We start from the raw sequence: 26,110 nt of genomic DNA on the forward strand, positions 1-26,110 counted from the left end.
GTGAGAAGATCGACAGTCAATAGGTCCACACCATATGGTCAACACTGATAAGGTCGATTCAGGAAAAAGGTGGACACAAAATGTTGACATGACGATGGTCGCCACATGAAAAATCAACTGTTTTTTTTTACTTTCTCATACTTTACCATCCATGTGGAATCCAAATGGAAATGCTAAAGTATACTGAGCGCAGCATTAAAGGAGCAAGGCATCTAGCCCAAAGCATGGCATGCGAATCGAGCCATGCGAGGGCCCAAAATACACTAATTTTGGGTCCCCTTTCTGGAAACTACAAATTGACACCAAAAACAGTGAACAAATCTTGTTAACTTTTTCATGTGTAGACCATTTCCACGAGAACCTTTCGCTTGGGTCGACATTTGCCTATGACGACAATGTCACTGTCAGCCATTTGGTGTCGATCTATTAACTGTCAACCTAGACACTGTCGACCTTATATTCCAGTGATGGAAAACCTTGGCATTCAAGCTGTTGTTGAACTACACATCCCAGCATGCCATGCAACAGTTTTTAGCATGGCCAAATAGCAAACAGTTGCAGGGCATGCTGGGATATGGATTTCAACAACAGCTGGAGGGTGAAAGGTTCTCCATCACTGCTGTAAACCAAACTCTCTCTTTTATGCCATTCAGTTTGTGGTTTAGTAGACTGGTCTGAAATATAATTCCCTTCTTTTCTGGTATTCTGGCATCCAGCTAAATGTAGATAGATATTTTGAACTGTCAGTGTAAAACAAGGAAAGGAAAACAGTAATGAGTATTGCAGTGGCACATACAAAGGAAAGCAAACAGAACAAAGGTCAAAAGTCACAGCATAAACCAGTCAAATGACTAAATGAGATGAGACAAAAAGGTGTCCAAAGTCTGCTGCGAATAAGAACTTAAGAATCTACAATTGGTATGCAGGCAGTCATAAGGGGAATACAAGTGGAAAAAGGTATGGGAAGGGGAAAAGGGGTGGTTACCACAACATAAGTTATGTGAGAATTCATAGACCAGTCTGTAAGAATATTAGTAGTATAGCTGGAAGTAACGTACAGGTGGTGAACATGTTTTTATGATAGAGAAGATCTTAAAAGCTGCTTACAAAAACAAAGCAGTGACACACAGCTCGGACAACAATTGGTTCCTGGATATGTTTTGTATACATTTTATAAAAACCTTCATCAACAACTAAACCAAACTACGTAACAGATACATACCTCCCAACTGTCCTGCTTACCGCGTGAATGTCCCGGTATTTGGGGATGTTCCCGCATCCCGCCCGGGGCCGCCATTGTCCTGCGGTGGGGGATGCAGTTGGGAGTCCCCCCCCCCCAGCATGAAGAGACTAGAAACTGTGCACATGAGCAGAGTGTCTATTTTGCGACGCAGAGCGTCGAAAACCAGGGGGCCCCCTTTTCGCTGTGTACGGGCCCCATTCCAGCAATACGCAAAGTTGGGAGGTATGCAGATATGCTACAGGTGAAGTGGATGTCTTGTCAACAATAAAAATGTCAACAAGCATTATGGGGACACCAGGAAGCAGACACTATGATGTCAACGACCGCAAGTCTGGAAAGCTAGTTACAGCATTCTATGCTCACCAGCAGTATAATTGTCAACAGGGGTGTGGCCTAGCACAACAGCCCCATGTTTTTGTAATTTTGGGGGTGTTCCCATTGCTCTCTGATAGACACCATGTGCATGCATGCCATCTATTGAGGGATCACCAGCTTCCCCTCCTTTGCATGGGTCACTGCAACCCAAGCAATGGATAAACAAGACTGTCCAGATGTAAGAGGGACAGTTGGGAGGTATGTTTTAAATGGCACTGACATCCTACTGTTGCATTCTGTGATCTATATCCATACCTCCCAACTGTCCCGATTTTGGCGTGACAGTTCCATTTTTCTGGAACTGTTCCGATATCCCATCCACAGGCATCAGAGAGGGGGGCAGTTGGGTTCCCTCCTGTCACTCACTGCTGTTTATATCCACTGTGCGTATAAGTACAGTGTCGATTCATGGGAGAGAGGGGGCATGTCAGCAGCTCATAGAGCACAAGGAATGCACTAGGAATACCCCATTATTTAGGAAAACAGGGTGCAGCACTCAATCTCTGAACTATCTGCGAGATCATGACCCCTAGACGGGAGACCATTCACCTACCATCAGAGACCACACAAGGCTGTCAGTGTATAGAGGACTACGAGCAATAGGCAATGTTGGACTGGGGCATGAAAAGCCAACCATAGAAATGCAGATGTAAGGTACCATGTTTAGGTGTGTGCCCAGTCGACAGAGGGGGTGTAGTCATTGTGCAGATGTGGTGTGGTCAGCCACCATATCGGTTTGCCTAAACATTGGAGAGTGCATGGGCTGGGTCCCTTGGTAAATAATTCTAGTGCAGGGGTCCTTATTCTATTTTGCTCTGGACCCCAACAGACATTAAAAAAAAATATAAGAGAAAAAAACGATTCCAAAAAGCTTTCAAAACCAGGGAAGTAGTTTTTACAGTCTAGTAAAGCTGGGAGGGCCATGCCTAAAATGTAAACATTGTGCTTATAAATCTGTCCTAACTGCCAGTTATACCACTTTCAGGTACAAATGGCTGAAAATCCTAGCTTTTACCTGACATTTTTATTGCTGGGTAATTTTGCCCTTCCCAGTCTGACCCACCTTCACACAGAAAAACAAATTACCAGTTTCAAAATTCCTAGCTCATAATTTGCTGAATAACACGGGTATTTGTTCTGTGTGAAAGGGTCAAAAATCTAGGGTCCTCGACCCTGGGTCAGAGACTTTGGAATTACAGCCCAGGTTGATCCTTTCACACAGAAAAAGGATTCTTGTTGAATGTCAAATTACCAGGTAGAACTGCTTCACCCAGTAAGTTGGTTTTCTGCGTGAAAGGGATATTAGTGAATTTGCAGTACTTTCATCCTCGTGCTAGTGGTATAAGCCTTTATTTGCAAAGTAAAAATGGGCTTTTCCAATCTTCCCTTGGTCCTATCTACTAAGGAAATGTAGAAGGTCACTTTGCTTTACATTTTATTGTAGTACAGAATAGTCAGGAAAGAGTGATACTGAAGAGTTGAAGTGAGTCAGTCTCTTACAATGCCCCTCCACTAGTGTGATTTGGGCCATTTTTCATCAAATTCTGAAGCATCGGGTCGAGAAATCGGAATAAAAGTGTGAAATTGCATGTGGTTTACCTCCGCATTTTGATCTGATGCGCGATACCATGTGCATCGCATCGGAGGCGGCGATTGTCATGACTGCCACAAGGATCTATTGGATACCGCATACGATACATATTTTGCAAAAGAAATGCTGGGTGCTGGGTGAATTAGCAGAGCATCGCATGCGGTACTTTGCACTAGTGAATGGGGAACATTACTTTCTTGAGTGATTAAAGTCGATAATACCATTCATGCATTCAATTTTGTATTTAAAGACAATTTCTAAATGACTAAAGTAAATATACTATATTAGTTCGAATATTGTTTAAATACTATGTGTAACAGTTGCTTCAGGATTTGTTATTAAGTCTAACACATGATTATTGTGGTATGAAAAGATTGTATGGAAAACATAAAAAAAAAAATCATATGTCATAAGCAATAGAATACCTACCTGGGGTAACTGGCTGGCAGGCTTGGTGAGGATTCCTCCAACATAAACAACATTTGGAAGTGTAGGTCTTGGGAATTCCAGAGCAACATCAGTACAAAGCATCCACAAAGAGGATCCCTGTACCAATTCGTACATTGACCTTGTTGGTAAAATATCATATTTCCTCATTATCTTTTCATATTTTGGTAGGACTAGAAAATTAACTCCAAATCGGGAAACCAGATAAACAATTGTATTTTTAATTCTGTCCAGAAGATCCATGCGGTCTGTGAGAAGTGAATTAAATTCTGGGACATAAGATAAGGGTGCAGGGGCACCTACTTCCGCGGGGTACCAAAGTCCAGTAGAAAAAACGGCATACTTTACATCTAAAATATTGGCTATGACAAATCCACACATCTCATTTGGATCAACAAGCACCAAGTCATACTTTTCCTGTTTTAAACGTTGCATTAGTTCATGGTTACCCACCATAATGTCACAATTCCTTGAGTAATGGTCAAGAATGTCAAACAGTTCTAATGCTGTGAACCTACCAGAAAATATGTTCATCATTTTGGACTGCAGAAATTCATCAGATGTGGAGGTATTAAAAATCCCTGGATAGCGCTGAACATGGTAATGACTTGATGATTGTATGTCCCTGCCTTCAGAAAGAAGGAAAACAGTTTGATGGCCTTTGTCGTGTAGGGAGGTGGCCATAGTTTTGAATATATATAGATGGCTTTCGAACATTATTGGCGGGACAACAAGAATTTTGGCAGCCTTTGTTATTCCAAGAGTGAGCCACAAACAGAAAATGAGAGATGCAGAAGATTTCATGGCTGTTAGACAAGAAAGATATGTGAAGACAATGATAAAGTACACACATGTTGTTCTTACAATTTTTACAATTCTACTTTTTATGTTATCTAATGTATATGTATTAATAAGACACTTTCAAGGTATAGCTCTAGGGCAATTACAGAAAAGTTAATCTTACTGGTAAGACATTTATATGACACATTGTCATTCAGCCGCAATATATCATTTCATATTCTGCATGCATACTGCAGGTAATCCTATTTTTGCGATAGGTATAGAGCATGGATGGGGAACCTTTGGCCCTCCAGCTGTTGTTGAACTGCACATCCCAGCAGGGATGCTGCAGGGCATGCTGGGAGGAGTAGTTCAACAACAGCTGGAGGGGTGAAGGCTCCCCATCACTGGTATAGAGTATCCTTAAGTGTTAGCAGTTGGGAGTTGTCTATTTCCATCTTTAACAATTAACTGATAGTGAAAGAGTTTTCATTCCTCTATATGTGTTAGAAATGTATATACATACTGATGACAGATATTGAGATACTGTTTTCATATTTTCTGAAAAAGTCATAGTAAAATGGGTTAAATATGCAACTGACATCATTACCCTAATGTCAAGTCCTACGCCAACAATGGCTCCATAACTTAGTATGTAGGATAAATATTTGCTGATGCCCTTTACATTTCAAGCTTGCAGAAATACACTTCCCCCACTCATTATCTACTCATTCCAGTCTACAATTTGACCTACTAGATATTCACTTCAATTATTGAGGAAATTGTAATGATGTGTACAGAAAAAAGCAAATCAACCACATTAACACTTTTGACTGTGGAATGTTCCACCATGGAAAGGACCGATCTCTTAAGGGATGAAATTTGAAGATGAATCGTGAAGTCTCCATGGACTTTGCTACAGTGAACCTACCAAAAGTGGGAAGATAATGAGCTCAAAATCACTTGGTTCATGTTATGTATAGTATGGTGAACCACCTGGTATTGCAGGTGCAGTATTATGTGATCTCTGTGTATATTGTATGTTTGTGTGTCTTATAAGTTCTACACATGGGGCGATTTCATGGCATTTTCTAAGCGATATATCTAGATCGCTTAGAAAATGCCCCTACTTCACTCCGTGTGTAGGAGCCATAGCGATAGCGATGCGCGTCCCCACACATCGATGTCGCCTGGAGATTAATATCCAGCATGTTGGATAAATCTAGTTAATCACCGTCAGGGCCAGTGTTCTCACCAGAGAACACTGGCCCTGACAGATCGCTCAGTACACATCACTGGCACATTGCTGTGTGCTGAGCGATCTTACTGAGCGTTCTGAGTGATCTAGCATCGCTCAGAATGCTACAGCATATCTCCCTGTGTGTAGGCAACAGTACAATTGAGGCATGAGGCAAATTTATATGCTGAAAAAAATTGCTACACACTATTCAAGTATGCTCACACCCACATTTTACATTTATTAGAGTTTTTGCTCAGTGAAATGTAATTTGGTATTGATCTGCAGAATCTGCGGTTATCCAACTATTTGCAAGGAATCATAAAGATTTAGGATAACCCCAGCGCTTGGATGAATACTGATTGCAGGTGATCTAATAGACTGCACCCTTATGGAGCCAGACTTACTTATTAGTTCACCCACGCGTGCTTATAGCAGTTTCTTTATATCCACTTAAAGTTAACTGGACACCTCATAAGGCAGAGACTTACTTAAAAATTCTGACCCGCATTCATGTAAAGGTATCTTTCATTGTAGAATCACTCAAACGACATGGTATATCGTAGACCAGGCATGTCCAAAGTCCGGCCCGGGGGCCAATTGCGGCCCGTGATGTCACTTCAAGCGTCCCGCAGCCTCCATCCAGAAGTGGGCAGCTGGAGGCTGACATGGGGCGCACAGCACAGGACTCTAGAGGTGGGACCCCAGCGAGCACGCCTTTACCTTGCTGGCTTGCTATCTGTATTGGTGAGGGGATGCTGGCTGCCACTGTGAGACGTGCTAGCCGTCTTTCAAATGAGTATGTGTCCAACTCCTACTGCTGCAATTATATATCACCCTCCACCGCGATCACAGTGACAGCAGTGTGCGGGGAGGGGGGAGAAGCAAAGGGGAAGCTTGCTCCCATAATCTGCAGAACGGAGAAGGGTGGCGGCGGGAGCCCAAGAATCTGTCCCCTGCAGGGGAATATACAGTGAAGGGAGGCAGTATGTGGTACATTCAGAGAAGGGTGGGCAAGCTGGGGGACATAGTGAATGGGGGCAGAGTGGGGGGCATACAGTGAATGGGGTACATACAGCGAAGGAGGGGCAGTTTATGGGAATATACAGTGAAAGGGGCAGAGCGGGGGACATACAGTGAATGGGGGCAGGCTGGGGGACATACAGTGAATGGGGGCACGCTGGGGGACATACAGTGAATGGGGGCACGCTGGGGGACATACAGTGAATGGGGGCACGCTGGGGGACATACAGAGAAAGGGGGTCGGGCAGGAGCATATACAGTGAAGGAGGGGTATGCTGGGGGACATACAGTTAATGGGTGCAGAGTGGGGGACATACAGTGAATGGGTGCAAAGTGGGGGGCATACAGTGAATGGGGCAGAGTGGGGGGCATACAGTGAATGGGGCAGAGTGGGGGGCATACAGTGAATGGGGCAGAGTGGGGGACATACAGTGAATGGGGGCAGAGTGGGGGGCATACAGTGAATGGGGCAGAGTGGGGGGCATACAGTGAATGGGGCAGAGTGGGGGGCATACAGTGAATGGGGCAGAGTGGGGGGCATACAGTGAATGGGGCAGAGTGGGGGACATACAGTGAATGGGGGCAGAGTGGGGGGCATACAGTGAATGGGGCAGAGTGGGGGGTATACAGTGAATGGGGCAGAGTATGGGGCATACAGTGAATGGGGCAGAGTGGGGGACATACATTGAATGGGGCAGAGTGGGGGGCATACAGTAAATGGGGCAGAGTGGGGAACATACAATGAATGGGGGCAGAGTGGGGGACATAAAGTGAATGGGGGCAGGCTGGGGGAAATACAGAGAAGGGGGATCAGACGGGAAAATACAGTGAAGGGGCACGCTGGGGGACATACAGTGAGTGGGGGCATGCTAGTGGGACATACAGTGATTGGGGGCACGCTGGGGGACATACAGTGAATGGGGGGCAGAGTGGGGGACCAGTCTGATGTGATTAATGGTTCAAAGAATGTCAGGCTGAATGGTCGGCCCCCCCACACATTTTCACGTCACCATATCTGGCCCTCTTTGCAAAAAGTTTGGACACCCCTGTCGTAGACGGTAAAAACTTACTTTAAATTTCTCACCCGCATGCATGTAATGGTATCTTTAAACGGTCCACTCCGGTACAGAAAAAACAGGTTTAATAAAACATCCACGAACAAAAATGCACAAATTAAAACAAGTGGAGGGGATGACAGCAGTCACCTACAAGAGATCCAAGAAAGGAGGTCAAAGCACAAGTTCAGGAGAAGAAGCAACTGGATTGGCACTATCACACACCGTGCCGTTCCCACCTTAGAGGAAAAATGTAAGAATCCAGGATGTTGGTCTACTGACACAGGTTTAGGCAAATATGCATTGTACTGTACCAATATTTGTGTTCTGATATTCTTAATATCCAAGGGCATTTTCTCATCAGGTGGCATTTTTACTTCACAAACTTATGGGTGAGATCAGAGTTTTTGTGGTTCACATTTATGCTATTCTTTCAGTAGAACATTGTAAAGTAAGAAATTTAAAGTAAGTTTTTACCGTCTACGATATACCATGTCGATTGATTCTACAGAATTTTTAAGTAAGTCTCTGCCTTATGAGGTGTCCAGATAACTTTAAGTGGATATAAAGAAACTGCTATAAGCACGCGTGGGTGAACTAATAAGTAAGTCTGGCTCCATAAGGGTGCAGTCTATTAGATCACCTGCAATCAGTATCCATACAAGCGCGGGGGTTATCCTAAATCTGTCCTATATGCTATGTTTTCAGAGGTGGATGGTCTCTGAGGATTTTCTCCAGCAGCTTGTTATTGGCTTAACACTATAGGTGCTAATCTTGAAGAATCTTGTTTTGCTGTTTTTGCATGGATTGCCCAGTTAAGTTGCCCTAACACTAGAATGATTTTTTGGCTGATTGGCCGAGTTCCGATCAATCGGCCGATATATCGTCCGATGTTTACCGATAGTTGGCCGAAAATCGGCCGATATCGGCCGATGTGCGCTCCAGTGGATCTTTTGCTAAATCTTTTGATCTTACATGCTGCATGAAAGATCAGAAGATTTAACAAAAGATCCATAGGATCGGTACTCTTTACCTAGCACGGCGCCCACGATCTTGATCGTGGGCATCGTGAGGTAAAAAATCGCGTCGGTCGCGTCGAATGCGGGCTAAAGATGCCCGGACCCGACGCGACCGACGCCATGTCCACGATTTCCCATTGAAAACCATGTTAAACATGGACATCGCGTTGGTCGCGTCGCGGCCGGCCATAAATGTGCACACGATGGCCGCGACGCGATGCCCACGATTTGCCATAGGAATCAATGTTAAAAGGCCCGATGGACACGATTTTCATGTTAAATGGCTGAATGGACCCGATTTAACCATAGAAAACAATGTTAAATGGGCCTTAGAGCCCAAATACTTACCCTGAACTCTGAAATGGCCCCCCCAATTGTTTACGCCACCCCACAATCAACGTCAACCCGAAGCGTGGCGAGCGCAGCGAGCCCGCGAGGGGCGGCGGTACGCGTCCTCCGACCTTTTCATACCCCCACTATCCACGTCGGCGTGGAGTTGAGAATAGAATAGTGTGGCGAGCGTAGCGAGCCACCGAGCCCGAAGCGTGGCGAGCGCACGCGGATACCTTCACAGGTAAACGCGTCCCTTCGCGGGCTTCACAGGTGTCCGCGTCGCCATGGACACCTGTGAAGCCCGCGAGGGGACGCGTATAGCTGTGAAGGTATCCGCGTCCCCTCGCGGGGCTCGCTGCGCTCGCCACGCTTCGGGCTCGGTGGCTCGCTGCGCTCGCCACACTATTCTATTCTCAACTCCACGCCGACGTGGATAGTGGGGGTATGAAAAGGTCGGAGGACGCGTACCGCCGCCCCTCGCGGGCTCGCTGCGCTTGCCACGCTTCGGGTTCACGTTGATCGTGGGGTGGCGGTAACAATTGGGGGGGCCATTTCCCAGTCAAGGTTGCCTATTTGGCCTCTGTGGCCCATTTAACATTGTTTCCTATGGCCACATCGGGTCCATTGAGGCATTTAACAGTAAAATCTCGTCGGTCGGGCCATTTAACATTGATTCCTATGGGAAATCGGGTGCATCGCGTCGCGGGCATCGCGGGTACATTTATGGCCGGCCGCGACGCGACCGACGCGATTTCCATGTTTAACATGGGTTTCAATGGGAAATTGCGGGCATCGCGTCGGTCGCGGCCAGACATAAATGTACCCGCGATGCCCGCGATGGGCGCCGTGATAGGTAAAGAGTACCGAGAAATCTTTAGTAAAGATGTGCGCTTGCCTGAAATCTTTTGTCCAGGACAGACAGAAGACTTCAAGGCTAATTTATGCGCACATCTTAAGATCGCAGATCTTTGTAGTGTGTGGGCACCTTTAGACTCATGTAGCTAGCAAACATAATAATAGCACATTTATCCCACAAGCAACACCATCATGTCACTGCGATGGCCAAACGGTAATGGCCTGTCCCCACGACAATTGTGAAAACATGCACAGGGCAAACTGGCACACCTCTCATCACAGGTTGGTGCCAGTTGGGGGAAGTGAATGCCCTCCTCCACTTAAGTACCTATGGCAATACTATTTATGTTGTGATATGATCTGTGTGGGAAGAATCTACACAGAACTGTAGGATAGACAAGATCTTGGATAAAAGTATCATAATTCTGCTGCTTAATTATATCACAATTAGCGACAACGAGACTGATATATCTAAGACATTTCAGACTGACACCCAACTGTGATTTTAACACATCTATTCTAATCTTAGAGCACTATGTATGTGTGTACAGTATATTTGTCTTTATTTTTATATTTTAACTTGTATATTTCACTTTTGTCTCAATTCCCTCTATTTTATTGTTAGGGAACTATTATCATTTATCATTAAAAGTTACATTTTATTATTATCCTCTAGTGAGCACCTCTACGAACAGTCCATTTTGTCTTTTTTTTTGTACATTATTGAAGCATATCAATATTGAATGGATAAATTATCAAGATCCTTTGGAAGAATATCCATTTCAAATCAAATGCATTGGATGTCATATACACCCTCAGTTAGGAGGAAACTGCACCATTGTTAACTGGCACAGAATGGAAATTCTTCCAATGGACCTACTGTAGGTTATTGATTGGGGCCATTGAAAATGGGACTGCTTTCAGGGATTTTGCTTCACCATCCTGATTCCTTATTGGGGCTATATGGACAGACCCCAGCACCCCTGGCCAGACAAATCACGGTTGATTTAATATCACCCTTAACTGGTACTCTCGAGAATTTTCCGGGTTATGCTCCAGTGGGCAGACTGGCAATCCCGGAAAGTTCACAGGAGTGCCACTGCCTAGGTTCCCACCTGCCAGGCAGCGCCGCTGAGTGGAGCGCTGAGATCAGCAATGCACTCAGCTTCAGCCACTGCCCGGCCCAGCCTCCTTTACCCCGGCTGTGTGCAGCGTGACCTTGCTAACATCACACCGCACACAGCTGGGTTACCAGGGGCAGGGCCAGGCAGCGAATGATGGGGTGCTCAGCGGCGCTGCCTGGCCCTGGGAAATGCAGTGGGGGGAGGGGGGTTAGGGAGCGCTCCCCAAAAAAACACCACCAATGAAGGAGTTAATATAAATAAAAATCACACCTGGAGTTACAGTCATTGATTCTATCAGAAGTCAATTTAGGAGAACCCTCGACTACATTAGTGGACTAGATACGGCATTCCCTGACTTAAAAGGCCAACTCCAGTTTTAAGATAACAATACACACATGAACAGCCTACTCACCTTCTAATTATATATTTTATAGGAAATATTTACAGGAGTGAAGGCTAAAATCAGTGATTAAAGTGTGTGTGGGGGGAAGGGGGGTGGGGGGCAATGGGGTGGAACTAAGTTACACCACCTGTAAGGGACCACAAAACTTGGTCCTACACAGAAATTCTAACTCTGTTTGTACAGAGGTGCCAAAAACGCTTCCACTGGCCTTGGCACTGCCAAATGGGGGAAGGAGAGAGGGGTAATTATATGGCACAGGGAAGTGAGCCCCCCCTCCTCTCCAGATCCACTTTAAGCCCTGGTTACTACATGCATTAACTGTATATTTTATTAGCAAAAAAAGAATGTGAAAACATTTTGTTAGGACAAAAGTTACTGGGCACTCTCTCTTGAGGCCATGTGCCCTTTTTCGACTGCGCCAGAGATCTCAACTACAAAGGGGCCAATGCTGGAAGGTATGCAATTGTACCGTTTCCGTTTCATTTTTTAATTAATGCTACAAACATTTTTACTTATACAACACTACACAAAATACAGAACACAATTCTGATCAGTTCCAATTCTGAAAGTTTCTTAAACTTTCAATTTAAGAAACCTGTAGCCAGGACTCTTTCTGCAGTAATCATCTGCATTTTTATATTGATTAACTGCATTGCATAAATTCCTTTGACAAGCTATTATCAGTGCTTTTAAAGCTACACTGATATTCCTGAGCAATATAAATAGAGGTAAAGTCAATATAAAAGTACAAAGTCACCACTGTCAAATTGTGTGAGTCAAAGGTTCTTGATAACAGTAATACAGGGAAGTCACAGCTTGGCACACTATGTCCAAATACAATTGCTTTTTACACTAGGGTGATATCGCATACAATCCTTTGATTTCGACCACATCTGTGCGATAAATCAAAAGATTGTATGCACATCGAATGGGTCACCCGATGCAATGCGCGTCGAATCTCACGTTGATAAATATTATTGGATTGCAGCAGCGATCATGTGTGGTTTAGAATAGAATAGAATAGAATCAACTTTATTGGCCAGGTGTGCTTGCGCACACTCGGAATTTGTTGTGGATGTACAGTGCAGCATCAAGCAGGGATGAAGGGGGGAGGCATTACATAGGTTACATTGACACATTTCATGCTGGCAACACATGCTCGCCGAGTAGCACAGCTGTATAAGCAAGGACAGTACAGTATCACTCAGAGAACATATACCCGCCAAGCTTCACAGCGCCTAGGCAGCCATCAGCGGCGCCACTGGTCGCTGCAGCAGCCAGGTAGGTGACAATATAAGCAGGGACAGTACAGTATCACACAGAGAACATATACCCACCAAGCTGCACAGCGCCTAGGCAGCCATCAGCGGCGCCATTGGTCGCTGCAGCAGCCAGGTAGGTGACAATATAAGCAGGGACAGTACAGTATCACACAGAGAACATATACCCGCCAAGCTGCACAGTGCCTAGGCAGCCATCAGCGGCGCCACTGGTCGCTGCAGCAGCCGGGTGGTAACAGTATGAGCAAAGATACCGAGTTATAGCAGAGACAGTACAGTTATCACACAGGGGAAACACAGGGGACACAGGGGGTTACATATGGCTGAGTGCACAGATCCTAGGCAGCCATTTGCGGCGCCAGCTTCCTGTAGGAGAACCTGCGTGGAGAGCCAACATGGGGGGGGGGGAGGGGAGAAAGAGTCACTGAGGCCTGAGGGAGTCAGTGGGGCCTAGGGCTGGAGTTGGGCCCTCCCTGGCCTGAGTCTCAATGGTCCGGTCATACCTCCTCCCTGGTGGGGTGGGGGGGCGACGCCAGAGACATAAAAAGCTCCTGCAACTTCTGGTGCTGGGGATCAGCAGCTGGGGCCTGCGGCCTGGTCACTTCTCATTGGTGGGTCAGCCGGCGCCGATGAGGGGGGGTCGCAGCCGTCTCAGAGGTCATGCCGCCAGGTCCTCCCTCCTGAGCCTCCGGTGTCATCCCGGGGGCCGAGCTCCGCGCCACGGGTGTCTTCGTCGGCGGACGGGTCCAGTGCCGCATTCCCTTCCGGCTCCTCCAGGCACCCCCCTGCACGGAGGTGGTCCTCATGCCGGGCCATGGCGGTGCGCTCGTCCCGGCCGGGTGGGTGGTCACCGTGCTGTCAGAAGCCGGTAGCTGCCGGTAGCTGCCGCCAGGTCCTCCCTTCCATCTCCCCCTCCGTCCTCCCCCGTCTGCATCTCCACGGGGTGCCGTTTCTCTGGGGGCCGGGGATGTAAGCTCCAGTGGATGGGAGCTCGCATGTGTGCGACCATCCCCGGCCCCGACCGGAAGTATCATATCATATCATAATATGTTTGTAACCACAATCGGTGTAGCGTGAAGGAGCGCTGACGGGCAGCGGGGGATCAGAGGCGGTGGCAGAAATTGAAAAAGCAGTTTAAAACACTTGATGGCCCTCAGATTGGCTGAGCCAATTAGCAGCCGCCTGAATATGAGGACTCACTCAGTGTTAATATACAAACTTAGTTTTGCTGAGGATTGGCAGTGCTGGATACATGGCTCCTAGGAAACAGCATTCTTCTCACACTTCTAAGTGGGAGTGGGCAGCCAGCTCTGGGAAACAGGGAGCGGGGCCAGCAGTGGGACATGATAGGGTGGTGCAGAGCTCATGTGTTGGGGGCATGGCAAGCGAAATTGCATCATTGTGGCCATGGCCCCTGCTGATTTATGCTGGTATTACAGGCATTTCATCAGTAGGGGATGGGACCACGAAGATGTGATTCAGAACTAATCACGTCATTTGGTCCCCACGGACCCGCACAATGAGTGGGGGTTGCGGTAGACTGTGTGCATTGCTGGGGAATTGCCCATTTTTCCATGGGGCCAGGAGGCTGACCCATGTTTCAGGAGCCTCCCAGCCATTCCAGGAGAGTAGGCAAGTATGTCCTAAGTCTGCCCCCAGACTCCTGTGAAAATAGACCTTGGGTGGTATGCTCGGAAATCTGCCTCAGAATTTCCGGGCATACCACTAATACGCAGTAGGTGCACGCCAGTGGTGTCCAGGTGTGCACACCACCTCTAGAGCCCCCTCTCCCCCATCGCATCCCTTAACCCCCGTCCTCCAACACCTCCGCTTCCCCAGCCACCAGCCACCCTTTACAGCAGTGATGAAGGTGGCAGGCTCAGGGATGTTCGGGGCGGCTCGGGAGCGCTCAGGAGTTCAGGCGCCCGAGTCCTCCCGAGCCGCCGCGAACATCCCCGAGCCTGCCTCCTGTGGTCGCTACTGTGACTGGCGGCTGGGACAGCAGCGGCAGGGAAGCTCATGGAAAGTGAGGGGGGGGGGGGGGCTCCTACGATCTGTGGTGGGTTTTGCTGGGGCAGGACAATCCTGCCCTGGTAGGTTTGTCCTGCCCCAACAAAACCCACCACTCAAGGGGTTAAGAGTGTGTCCCGGCAATGCTTCCAGGAATATATTGAAAGTACTCTCTCCGGAGATATTACATATCTTCTAAAGGTATACGTTCATTAGGTTGACAAGCTTTGGGTCAACAAAATTAGGTCGACATGCTGAAAGGTCAACATGGCTCTAGGCCGACAGATCTTTAGGTCTTTTTTGAGCCGTCATGTGCCGACAGGCAGTATTTCATGCCCTACCATCCACTAGGGCAGGGCTGGGCAACACCGGCCCTCCAGATGTTGATGAACTACACATCCCAGCATGCCTTGCATCAGTTTCAGCATGGCCACATAGCAAAACTAATGCAAAGCATCCTGGGATGTGTAGTTCATTAACATCTGGAGGGCCGGTGTTGCCCAGCCCTGCACTAGGGCATGAAGGGAGAATAAAATAGTGTACCGGAAGCATGGAGAGTGCAGTGAGCCGAGGGGACGTGGTGCTACGTTTCAGTGTCCATGTCGACTGTGTCGACATTCAAGTAAAAAACTGTGAAAACCCCCATGTCGACCTTTTGACTGTTGACCTTCACCATGTTGACCTAATGCTTGTGTCGACCTAATTACCTGTCAACCTAGACACATGTCGACCTTTCAGCATGTCAACTTAATGGTGTCGACCCAATGGTCTAAAAGCTAAGCTGGGAGAGATTTAAGAGAGAGAGGGCAGGATGTACTAAGGCTACATTGCAGTCATAATTGCATTCCTTATGTATATAAAGCTCCAGAAGATAATCATTGCAGTCATAATTGCATTCCTCATTTATATAAAGCTCCAGAAGATGATACTTTGTGGATCTTCTATGCAGTTGGTCACTCCATCTATAGAGGGAGTTGCCTAATCAAAGCCTATGTGCAGAAGGCAGAACCTCACCAGTATACTTCAAAGTTTTTACTATAGAATACAAAAAAAATGTGTAACATATCTATATAACACAATATGTATTATATAGATTATTCTAATCATTTTTATGTGTGTAAATCTGGCTGTGATACTATCCAGTGGCTATCACACCCATACCTCCCAACTTATGAGCCCTGTGAAGCTCCCGCAAGGCCATGCCCCCATTTTGCCATGGTGAGCCGCTGGCCATGCCCCTAGCCCCATTGCGTCCGGGAATGGGTGCTGTGCACATGCAGAGCAACCTTATATATGCATGCACCTTCCACAGCTATCGATGGTCGGCGCTCATCAAAAGATGTGGGATGGTCCCAGTGGCATGCGAATGGATGTTTATGTAAAACATCCATTCACAGCCAATGCGAAAATACCCGCCTTCCGAATGGTAGGCCAGCGTACCACCATTCGCAAGACGGGATCTGGGTCACTCGCAAGGATGCAAATTCACATCCAAGCAAATGAACCAGAATACCATCCACAGTCACCACCAACACTATTACACTTTTCAACTCTGCAACATTCTAAAGACCTAAAACAGGACATACTGTACCCACTATTGAATCAATACGAGGCGTAGCATTATGCTTACCCCTTGCACTGCGGACACTTTGTGTCATCTAATAATAATCATTTTCATTATGAAAAAAGGTTTTTGGCCTGTCCTGATTTGTTCAGCTTGCATTGACTTAATTGTTTCAGATCTTCAATTAAAATATTACATATCTTCAATGAAAAATATGAGAAAGACAGCCAGAACAACATAAAATACAGTTTTTAAATGATAATTTCATTTATTGAAGGAAACAAGCTATCCAACTCCATCTGAACCTGTGTGAAATAGTAATTACACCCTTTGGTACTCATTTAACAAATGAACCAAGTAGAATTGATAATTAGGTTCAATTAGACCAGACACAATCAGACTTGATTTTTGCCAACTTCGTTAAATATAAACCAATAGTTCTCAACAAGCGCCACTGTATGCCGTGAGCAAAAGTAATTCCAGAAGAGAAATAATGCTATGGAAATATACTGTAGCAATAAGTGTAAAAAGTCACTTCTAAAGGCCCCCATACATTCAGCCGAGGTACTGTATCTCATGCAGCCCCGCATGCGATACCTCGGTGACACCTCACCTCGTCAACTCTAGCCATTCCCCGATTGCAAGGTCACATGCAATATATGGTATGCAGTAATTTCGTATATGATGTATCACATGCGATCCCATTCAGGGATATGATGGTGCAGCAGTCCCAATCCACAGATCCAATGTGATGTGCACACTTATGGATTCTAATCATAAGTAAATAACATAGGATTTGACACTTTCACAGGATTTATTGTCTCGATGCGTCAAAATTTGGTAGAAAAGGCTATTGTACGGCTAGTAGTGTATGGTCACCTCAAGGCTCTGGAACTTCAGCGATATACAGAGTTGTTTTATACAAATCGAGAAAAACTGGAACAATGATGAATCTTTCCGGAAGTCATCTTCAAATGCTGGCAGAACAGAAACCTGGCTTTGACACGTTTTGGACATATGTTCGAAAACCCGGTTTAGAGCTAGAATTTAGGTGAAGAAGGGGTATTCATTTGAGCCTTCATTATTCAACCAATGGTGCAAGGTGAAAACCTCTGCCAACCAAAGAAACATAAAGGCACATATATTCCAAAAAAAACACACTGATGGTCCTCAAACCTTTTTGGCTAATGTTCTATGGATGGATAATTATAAAAAGTATAATATCATGCAAGCAGTAAAATGTGGTGGTGGTAGTGTGAAGTGTGGGAATGTTCTACTCTCTCATCAGTGGCATAACACGGTGGGATAGGTAGGGCATGTGTGCTGGGTGCTGAAATGGTGGAGGCACCAATCCCAAATCACAGTTTTTGCTACCTCATGAGACCACTGATAACCCATCTACTACCCCTTTCACACTGTCAGCATGACAAGGTAGCGGGCAGGGATAAAATTAATATTGTAAAAGAACTGGCAACTGAGTGTGCTCCTCTTGTCCACACACCATCCTGTATTGGTCTTGTCACTGCCTATCTCCCCTTCCATTGTAGTCCACAAGCCATTGCTGAGGATATAGCTGATGTCTCTCTGTCTCTGTCTGTCCCCATTTATCTCACTTTCCCCATGTCTTTTTTTTTGTTCTCCACCAAGGATACTCAGCCATACTCATCCATCCCAACTCTACCTCTATACACACTCCTCTCATCCCACAATACAAAGAAATTCCCAGACATGCCACATTCTTCATTCTCCCCATTGCATTCACTCCCCATCACCATCCCTCTTTCACCCCCATTTTTACCTCCACCAGATTAAATGCTAACATTCCACCCTTCCTACTCTTCATCTTTCCCACAAGACATATTATCCCTCACCCAGCTCCTCCTCTCTCTCCAGAATCTTTCATACCATGTTGAGAAGAGCTATGGGGTGCCAATTCCCATTGTGGCGTTACCTTTAGCGAGTAAGATAAGGGCCCACCTCGTCAATAGAATTAAATGTGGTGTAGATAATATGCCAACAGAGGACAGGTGGGAGGGCAGTTATTAAAGGGTAATTAAGAATAATTTAAATATCTGCACTTCCTTTTAGATTCATGGAAGCCCACGCACCCTCCCAAATTTTTCTCTGTTCACTCTTGATGTGGCAATATAATTCAAATGTATATTGCATTAGTCATATCTAAGAGAAGGAGTCATTATCCAAGGCCACCTGGGGCATAAGAGGTCATTGGGGGGCACCTACCCTTTCTAAGGAGGGCTGGTGAGTGCTGCCCTTGTGGAAGAACCATGGGCATTTCTATCAGAAATGTCCACACTATGCTAAAGGGTGGGGTAACCTTTTCAATACAGGTTATACCTTTCACCAGATTTAAGTCGCCACCATTTTATATCAGTTGGGGCATTTTAGTCACTGACATTTTAAGTTAGGGTGTTTCAGTTGCCACCAATTTTGTTACCTTAGTACTTGAACAGGTCTTAATGAGCCTTCCCTGCTATCCTTATCAACAGGATCATTCCAAATAATAAATATCAATGACCTTTTAAACTTATGCAGTTGTTGCCCGCTTGTCATTATTTTTAGTTGATAAATTACCGTAGCTTAAATTAGTGTTTGAATTGAATCACAATAAAGCAATAGACATCTTAAAATATATATGGTATTATAAGCCAAGTATACATTTAGACATCAGTGCTAATTTATTTAGAAATCATTCCTACTACAATATACATACCTCCCAACTGTCCATTTTTGGGGGGAACGTCCCATTTTTGGGGGGGACGTTCCGGGGGGGGGGGGCAGTTGGGAGTCCCTCCTGTCACCCGTGAATAGACGCTGTGTGCATGGGGGGGGACCTTGCAGGTGACAGCTGGGAAATTAAATTAAGGGCTGGCAAAAAAGTTGAGATATCCAAGGGAGGATATCAAAAAAAGTCTCCCGGGTGGGGCACAGCCTTCTAAGGAAAGTGGTAACTGTTAATACTAAACTTTATTGGGTTAAAACATGACCCTAAAGTTGGGTCCGACAAGGACAAAAGAACTAAAACAGGTAACATAACAATATAAATAGGAGAAAGTAGTGAAATATAGTTAATTTTTATATTTTCTCAATGTCTGTGAATTTAAAGAGGAAAAGTGCCTCTAAATACAGGTAACGGTATAGATATACTGGAATAAGTTTCTAGAAAATCCTATCAGACAAGAGAACGCCTCCACTAGCCATGTGTGTTCTCGGTTATGAAAGTAAATGTTGAATAGTAATATATTACAACAGTGCTCCCTGTAAGCAAACAATACTATAACTGATGAGTTTCACCAAGGTATCTGTAGGTAGTAGAATAGAACGGAATTGGAAGTACCCGAGTTTTGGTTGCTAAGGGAGTGGCTGCTGCCTGTGCATGTGACGAATGTCAGTGAATGCACAGTTGAGCGGACCCCGAGAGCGTCACAGGTATCGGAATGTAGATAAGACGGTTTCTGCTGTTTCCAGGGGTAACCTGCCTGGCTCTGTTATACAATAGACAGTGCAGAGTCGGGTCTCGGGTCCCCTAAAAATGAGAGAACCCTGAGTAGATACAAGTAATGAGTAAAGAATACTCCCTCACTTTGTCCCTGGTGTATGCTGCTGTCCTCTGTGTACAGAGGTAACTGTAGTGAACAGAGGTTGAGCAATAACACCCAGGTGGTGAGGTGTAGAAAGAAGTATAGTCTGCACACTGGTTGGAAATAACAGGGTTGCCTAGGTCTTTTCCTGTTGTCAAATAAATGACATTGCAGAAAAAATTGACACTTGGGATCCCACTATTCGCTGCTGAGATACCGTGCAAAGAGAAATAGGGTCAGAAAATAGTGGAAAAAGAAGGGTGGTGAAAAGCAAACACAGATTTTTGTATCGTTTTTTTATCAATTTTTTATATATGGTTGTGTTAATACACTTTTTTTATTATAAGTAGCAGTTTAGTTTCTCATTGAATATATGCAACACTGTAACAGTTTAAATGACAGATACTCAAGTAATGCTGCTTAAGGCTGATACACTCACGAGCACGGACCCCAAGGTGGCCGTTTTGCAGGTGGTGGGAGATCAGTGCGGTAGACCCAGGCAGAGTAAAGGCACTGTGGCAGGAGAAAAGACGCTGATGCCTTGGATACAGACACCAGGGGCGAAATGTAATAGGGTGCGATTTTTAGACTAAAAAAAAATCGCACCAAATCGCACCTTTAAAAATCGCATTTTTTGCCGCGAATTCGCATATGTAATGAGATGCGAATTAGCGGCAAAAAATGCGATTTGCCGCGATTTGCCGCGATTTTTAGTCATGAAAATGTGCGCATTTTCAGTCATGAAAATGTGCGCATTTTTATAAATGCGATTTTGTGCAAAAAAAAATAAGTTAAAAAAAAAACGGCGTGGGGTCCCCCCTCCTAAGCATAACCAGCCCCGGGCTCATTGAGCCGGACCTGGTTCCAAAAATACGGGGGGACAAAAAGCATAGGGGTCCCCCGTATTTCTGAAACCAGCCCCGGACTCTTGGACCGGTCCTGGTTCCAAAAATACGGGGGACAAAAAATCTGGGGGTCCCCCGTATTTTGAAACCAGCACCGGGCTCCAACAGCCCGCGGTGTCATGCCACAGCCGGGGGACACTTTTTATACAAGGTCCCCCGGCCAAAACATGAGCACCGTGGCTGGTCAGCCTTGTACGGGGTACCTGGAGGAGTGGGGACCCCCCCAATAAAGGGGTCCCCCCCCCAGGCTTCACCCGTCCAGGGCTGAAGCCCGGGGCTGTCACCGGCATCCGTGGCCAGTGGACGCCGGCCTGATAGGGTTAAATCCATCATACATATCATTACATTGCTTTTTACCGGCGAACTACAAGTGCCAGCAGACCTCCCCCGCATGCTGGGACTTGGAGAACCACAAGTCCCAGCATGCAGGGCATTAATGGGCCCGCTGGGACTTGTAGTCCACCTGTAAAAAGAATGTTTATAAAAAACACACACACAGAGAAGTACAAGTTTATTACACACACACACCTCACTTTTACACCAGCGTTACTTACCATTCCTGGATCCAGCGCTGGTCTGGCTGCTTCACAGCCGGCTCCCCCCGCACTGACAGGCAGCGGGGAGAACCGGCTTTCTCCGTTGCCTGTCACCGGCTTTCTCCGTAGCTTCTGTAGCTCTGTCCGAGTGCTACAGAGGCTGAGAGCGCGATTGGCTGAGCTACAGTATGCGTCTCCATGGAGACGCATAGCTCAGTCCTGATTGGCTGAGCTATGCGTCTCCATGGAGACGCATACTGTAGCTCAGCCAATCGCGCTCTCAGCCTCTGTAGCACTCGGACAGAGCTACAGAAGCTACGGAGAAAGCCGGTGACAGGCAACGGAGAAAGCCGGTTCTCCCCGCTGCCTGTCAGTGCGGGGGGAGCCGGCTGTGAAGCAGCCAGACCAGCGCTGGATCCAGGAATGGTAAGTATGCTGGTGTAAAATTGAGGTGTGTGTGTGTAATAAACTTGTACTTCTCTGTGTGTGTGTTTTTTATAAACATTCTTTTTACAGGTGGACTACAAGTCCCAGCGGGCCCATTAATGCCCTGCATGCTGGGACTTGTGGTTCTCCAAGTCCCAGCATGCGGGGGAGGTCTGCTGGCACTTGTAGTTCGCCGGTAAAAAGCAATGTAATGATATGTATGATGGATTTAACCCTATCAGGCCGGCGTCCACTGGCCACGGACGCCGGTGACAGCCCCGGGCTTCAGCCCTGGACGGGTGAAGCCTGGGGGGGACCCCTTTATTGGGGGGGTCCCCACTCCTCCAGGTACCCCGTCCAAGGCTGACCAGCCACGGTGCTCATGTTTTGGCCGGGGGACCTTGTATAAAAAGTGTCCCCCGGCTGTGGCATGACACCGCGGGCTGTTGGAGCCCGGTGCTGGTTTCAAAATACGGGGGACCCCCAGATTTTTTGTCCCCCGTATTTTTGGAACCAGGACCGGTCCAAGAGTCCGGGGCTGGTTTCAGAAATACGGGGGACCCCTATGCTTTTTGTCCCCCCGTATTTTTGGAACCAGGTCCGGCTCAATGAGCCCGGGGCTGGTTATGCTTAGGAGGGGGGACCCCACGCCGTTTTTTTTTTTATAAAAACACTTTTACACATTTTTATTAACAGAACCATGCACAGATCTCAATGATCTGTGCATGGTTCTGTCAAATTCGCCTGTCAGAACCTGGTCTATTTTTTTTGCGATTTTTGGTAACATTGACCAAAAATCGCACCCTATTACATTTGCGAGTTGTATACTTTATAATGGGAAAACATCTGGATGCGAATTGAAATGTGACTAAAAATCGCACTTCTAAAAGTGCGATTTCGCGGTAAAAAGTGCGATTTTTTACCGCGATTTTCAACCTATTAAATGTGCGATTTTCGGAAAATGTGCGATTTCGGCCGTTTTTGACCAAAAATCGCACATGTCTAAAAAATCACACCCTATTACATTTCGCCCCAGCAGTCAGAGCGTGTATCTCCGTGGTGTCCAGGCACATGAGACTAAATTGATAAACTTTTGTTTATGAGTAGGAGTTATTAACTCCACAGTTATATGCAACACTGCAATATTTTGAGTATTGAAAACTCATATAAATTATAGACTGTCAACCCTACAACTTCTACTAGTGAGTAATGATTAAACGATAGGTGAATAGTTTTAAGCAGGTATATTATAGTATAGCCATGTGACTGTGTTAGTACACTTTTTTGGGGTATAAGTAGCAGTATATTTTCTCATTAAATACATGCAATACTGTGACCGCTCAAAAGACAAATACTCAAATAATGCCGCTATGGGCTGATACACTCACGAGACCGGACCCCAAGGCGGTCGTTTTGCAGATAGTAGAAGATCAGTCTGATAGACCCAGGCGGAGTAAAGGCACTGTGGCAGGAGGAAAGATGCTAATGCCTTGAATGCAGGCACCGGCTGTCAGAGCGTGTGTCTCGCCATGCTTCGGGTTGGCGTCAATAGTGGGGTGGCGTTAACATTGGGGGGGGCATTTAAAACATGAGGGGGGTTTTCTATTAAAATGTCGGAAAAATCACGTCGATCGCATCGCATGCCAACCAAATCGCATGCGATGAGATCGACACGATCGACACGATCGACCCGATCAATACAATCAAAATCGCGGGCGCCGTGCTAGGAAATAAGTACCCATTTTTCATCAAGCATCTGGAACCGGCCACCTGGTAATATACTGCTGCTTTAAATAGAGACATCCCCTCCAGTCATATATCATCCTGGATATAGGAGTCTAAAAGTGTCCTTAAGGGTCATCACATATTTTTTACCCAACCTTTAGTGTGTACATCCTGTATATTTCATATGTATGTGTATATTTTATTTTTAATACATGTGTTTAATTTTTATTAAATTTTTATATTGCTAAGAAACCGTCATTTTCTGAATTATTTGAGAAACAAGCCAGCGCTGGTTACTTTTCTGTCTATTTGCTGTATTTACAGTACAAGCCAAATAAGTTGTGGGCCAACACATTTTAGTATTAGAGTGTTTTGTATACAGTAGTTCACCATCCCTTAAACTTCTCTACTTTAGTGTACATCTATCATAAGCTACCAATTCATGGCAAGTAACCATGGGCAGACTAAAAGTGGCCCTGAAATAAATTGGAGTAGCGGCCTCACCTGGGCTGCACCAAATAAAAAAGATTGTCAGAACCAACACCAAAAATGAATACATCACTGCACCTGTGTGGAAGCCGTTGTGAGGTGGAACACAGACCCTACAACCTCTATTAAGAAGACAAACAACACATTACCGTAATCCCGTAATCCCTTGAATATCATAAATATCCCCACCCTCCCCCAGTGGTGCCCAGAAAGCATTAGAAATTGTTTACCCCCCAGATAGCACCCACTCCTGTGCCTTCCACATATGTCACCATAGATATAGATGGGTAACCGCCTTAGATAAGTATTTGCAGCATTGGGTTTTCTGCTCTGAAAACTGTCAAAGATTGTTTGTGTGGGATGGAAGTTAGGATAGGGATGGGACCACTACTCTGGGCAGGGCCATATCTTTAAAAAAAACTCACTTGCTGATAGGCGGCTTTCACCAGGAATCATCAAGGTCTATGGCTGATCAGATGTTCAAAATAGGAAACTGTTAACTGACCTGTAATCAGTGCCCTATATGCACATCAAGGTTTCTTTATTCCTCCTTCTGATCAACCTGACAGTTATAGGGTATACACCACACACTCTGGAACAACTGAAATGGAACTCACCCGGGGTCAATGCCCTATGTTCCTTGAAAGGTATCTTTAAGCCAATTCAACTTGTACAGGGTACCACGATAGAGGTCCAATCCAATTTGGTGCAAATAGTAGACACTTTATTCGGTTTTTCACACCTTGAAAAATAGCTATTATTAGCATGAAACGCGTTGGTGGGAGGAGGTGATACCTGGAACCTTGTTGTGTTTTTGGCTGTGAGTCATCTTCGTTTGCCGGGGGACCTCTCCATCCGGATAGGAGAGCAACCCTGAAAAACTCGCAGGCACCAGGTGTCTCCCCATTTTATGGAATTTTAACAGACTTTTATTGAATCTTTTGGAACTCTGTAATAATAAAGTGTCTACTATTTGCACCAAATTGGATTGGTTGAATTGGCTTAAAGATACCTTTCAAGGAACATAGGGCATTGACCCCGGGTGAGTTCCATTTCAGTTGTTCCAGAGTGTGTGGTGTATACCCTATAACTGTCGGGTTGATCAGAAGGAGGAATAAAGAAACCTTGATGTGCATATAGGGCACTGATTACAGGTCAGTTAACAGTGTCCTATTTTGAACATCTGGACGTGAGGATATAATTTAACTGTACGGTGGATACAGGGAGGATACAGCACCTACGATTATCCAGTTTTTTCAAGTGTATCTTTTCAGGATTCTAGGAGTCCTGGGATTAATTTGTGGCAGCAGTATCTGGGGCGCGGTCATTATTCTGTAATTTTGTGTTCTATGGCTGATCAGGCCCTGCAAGAAACTGGTTTCATTTTTTACTGTATTGTGTATGTTTACTCCACTGTTCCTGTTATTTATATTTTCTTTACTGTCAATCCAAAGGAATTATCATATCTTGACACCCTCTGTCTTAAAATCTGTTTTCTATCCCAATGTAAAACAGATTTGGGTGTGTTTTATGTCAAATGAAGGTGGGTATTGGATGGAACAATGATTCATTTCAATTATTCCTAGCTAAAGTTGTGCATATTGTTAATAGTTAAATAAAAAATAAAAAAAAGTATGCAAAAAATAATAATTAATTACCCAAGAAGAAAATGTGCAGAATGCATTTAGCAATGTGATATACTGTATATACTAGAGTATAAGTCGACCCGAATATAAGCCGGGGCACCTAATTTCACAACTAAAAACTGGGAAATCTTATTGACTCAAGTGGGACCCTCACTCGAGTATAAGCTGAGAGGGGGCTTTTTCAGCATGAAATATGTTCTGAAAAAGTAGGCTTATACTCGAGTATATATGGTAATCAGTTTTATGACATGGAAAATTCCTTTAATTCAGCATTAGAATATGTAATCTAGCATGTTACTTCTGTAAAACTAGGCTTTAACTATGTGGAATTCTCCCAAACTTTTGCTACAGAATGCCCCACAGGCTTTCCCTTCTACCTCAACAACACTACAGACCTGAATTGATTCACGGGGTAAATATACTGAGATGGGAGTTCTATTGAAGA

General features: G+C 45.4%; 1 protein-coding gene across 1 annotated transcript in view; it reads right to left on the minus strand.

Annotated features, from left to right (window-relative positions):
- UGT8 (UDP glycosyltransferase 8) overlaps positions 1–26,110 on the minus strand; it is a 70,372-nt gene that overhangs the window by 41,073 nt on the left and 3,189 nt on the right. The window contains exon 2 of the mRNA XM_083174472.1: positions 3,639–4,462. Coding sequence (XP_083030598.1) covers positions 3,639–4,460 — 822 coding nt within the window. The 5' untranslated portion in view covers positions 4,461–4,462. The remainder of the gene's footprint in view (positions 1–3,638; positions 4,463–26,110) is intronic.

The sequence above is a fragment of the Crinia signifera genome, chromosome 1, assembly GCF_055691185.1.
Source record: "Crinia signifera chromosome 1, ASM5569118v1, whole genome shotgun sequence".
NCBI lineage: Eukaryota > Metazoa > Chordata > Amphibia > Anura > Myobatrachidae > Crinia > Crinia signifera.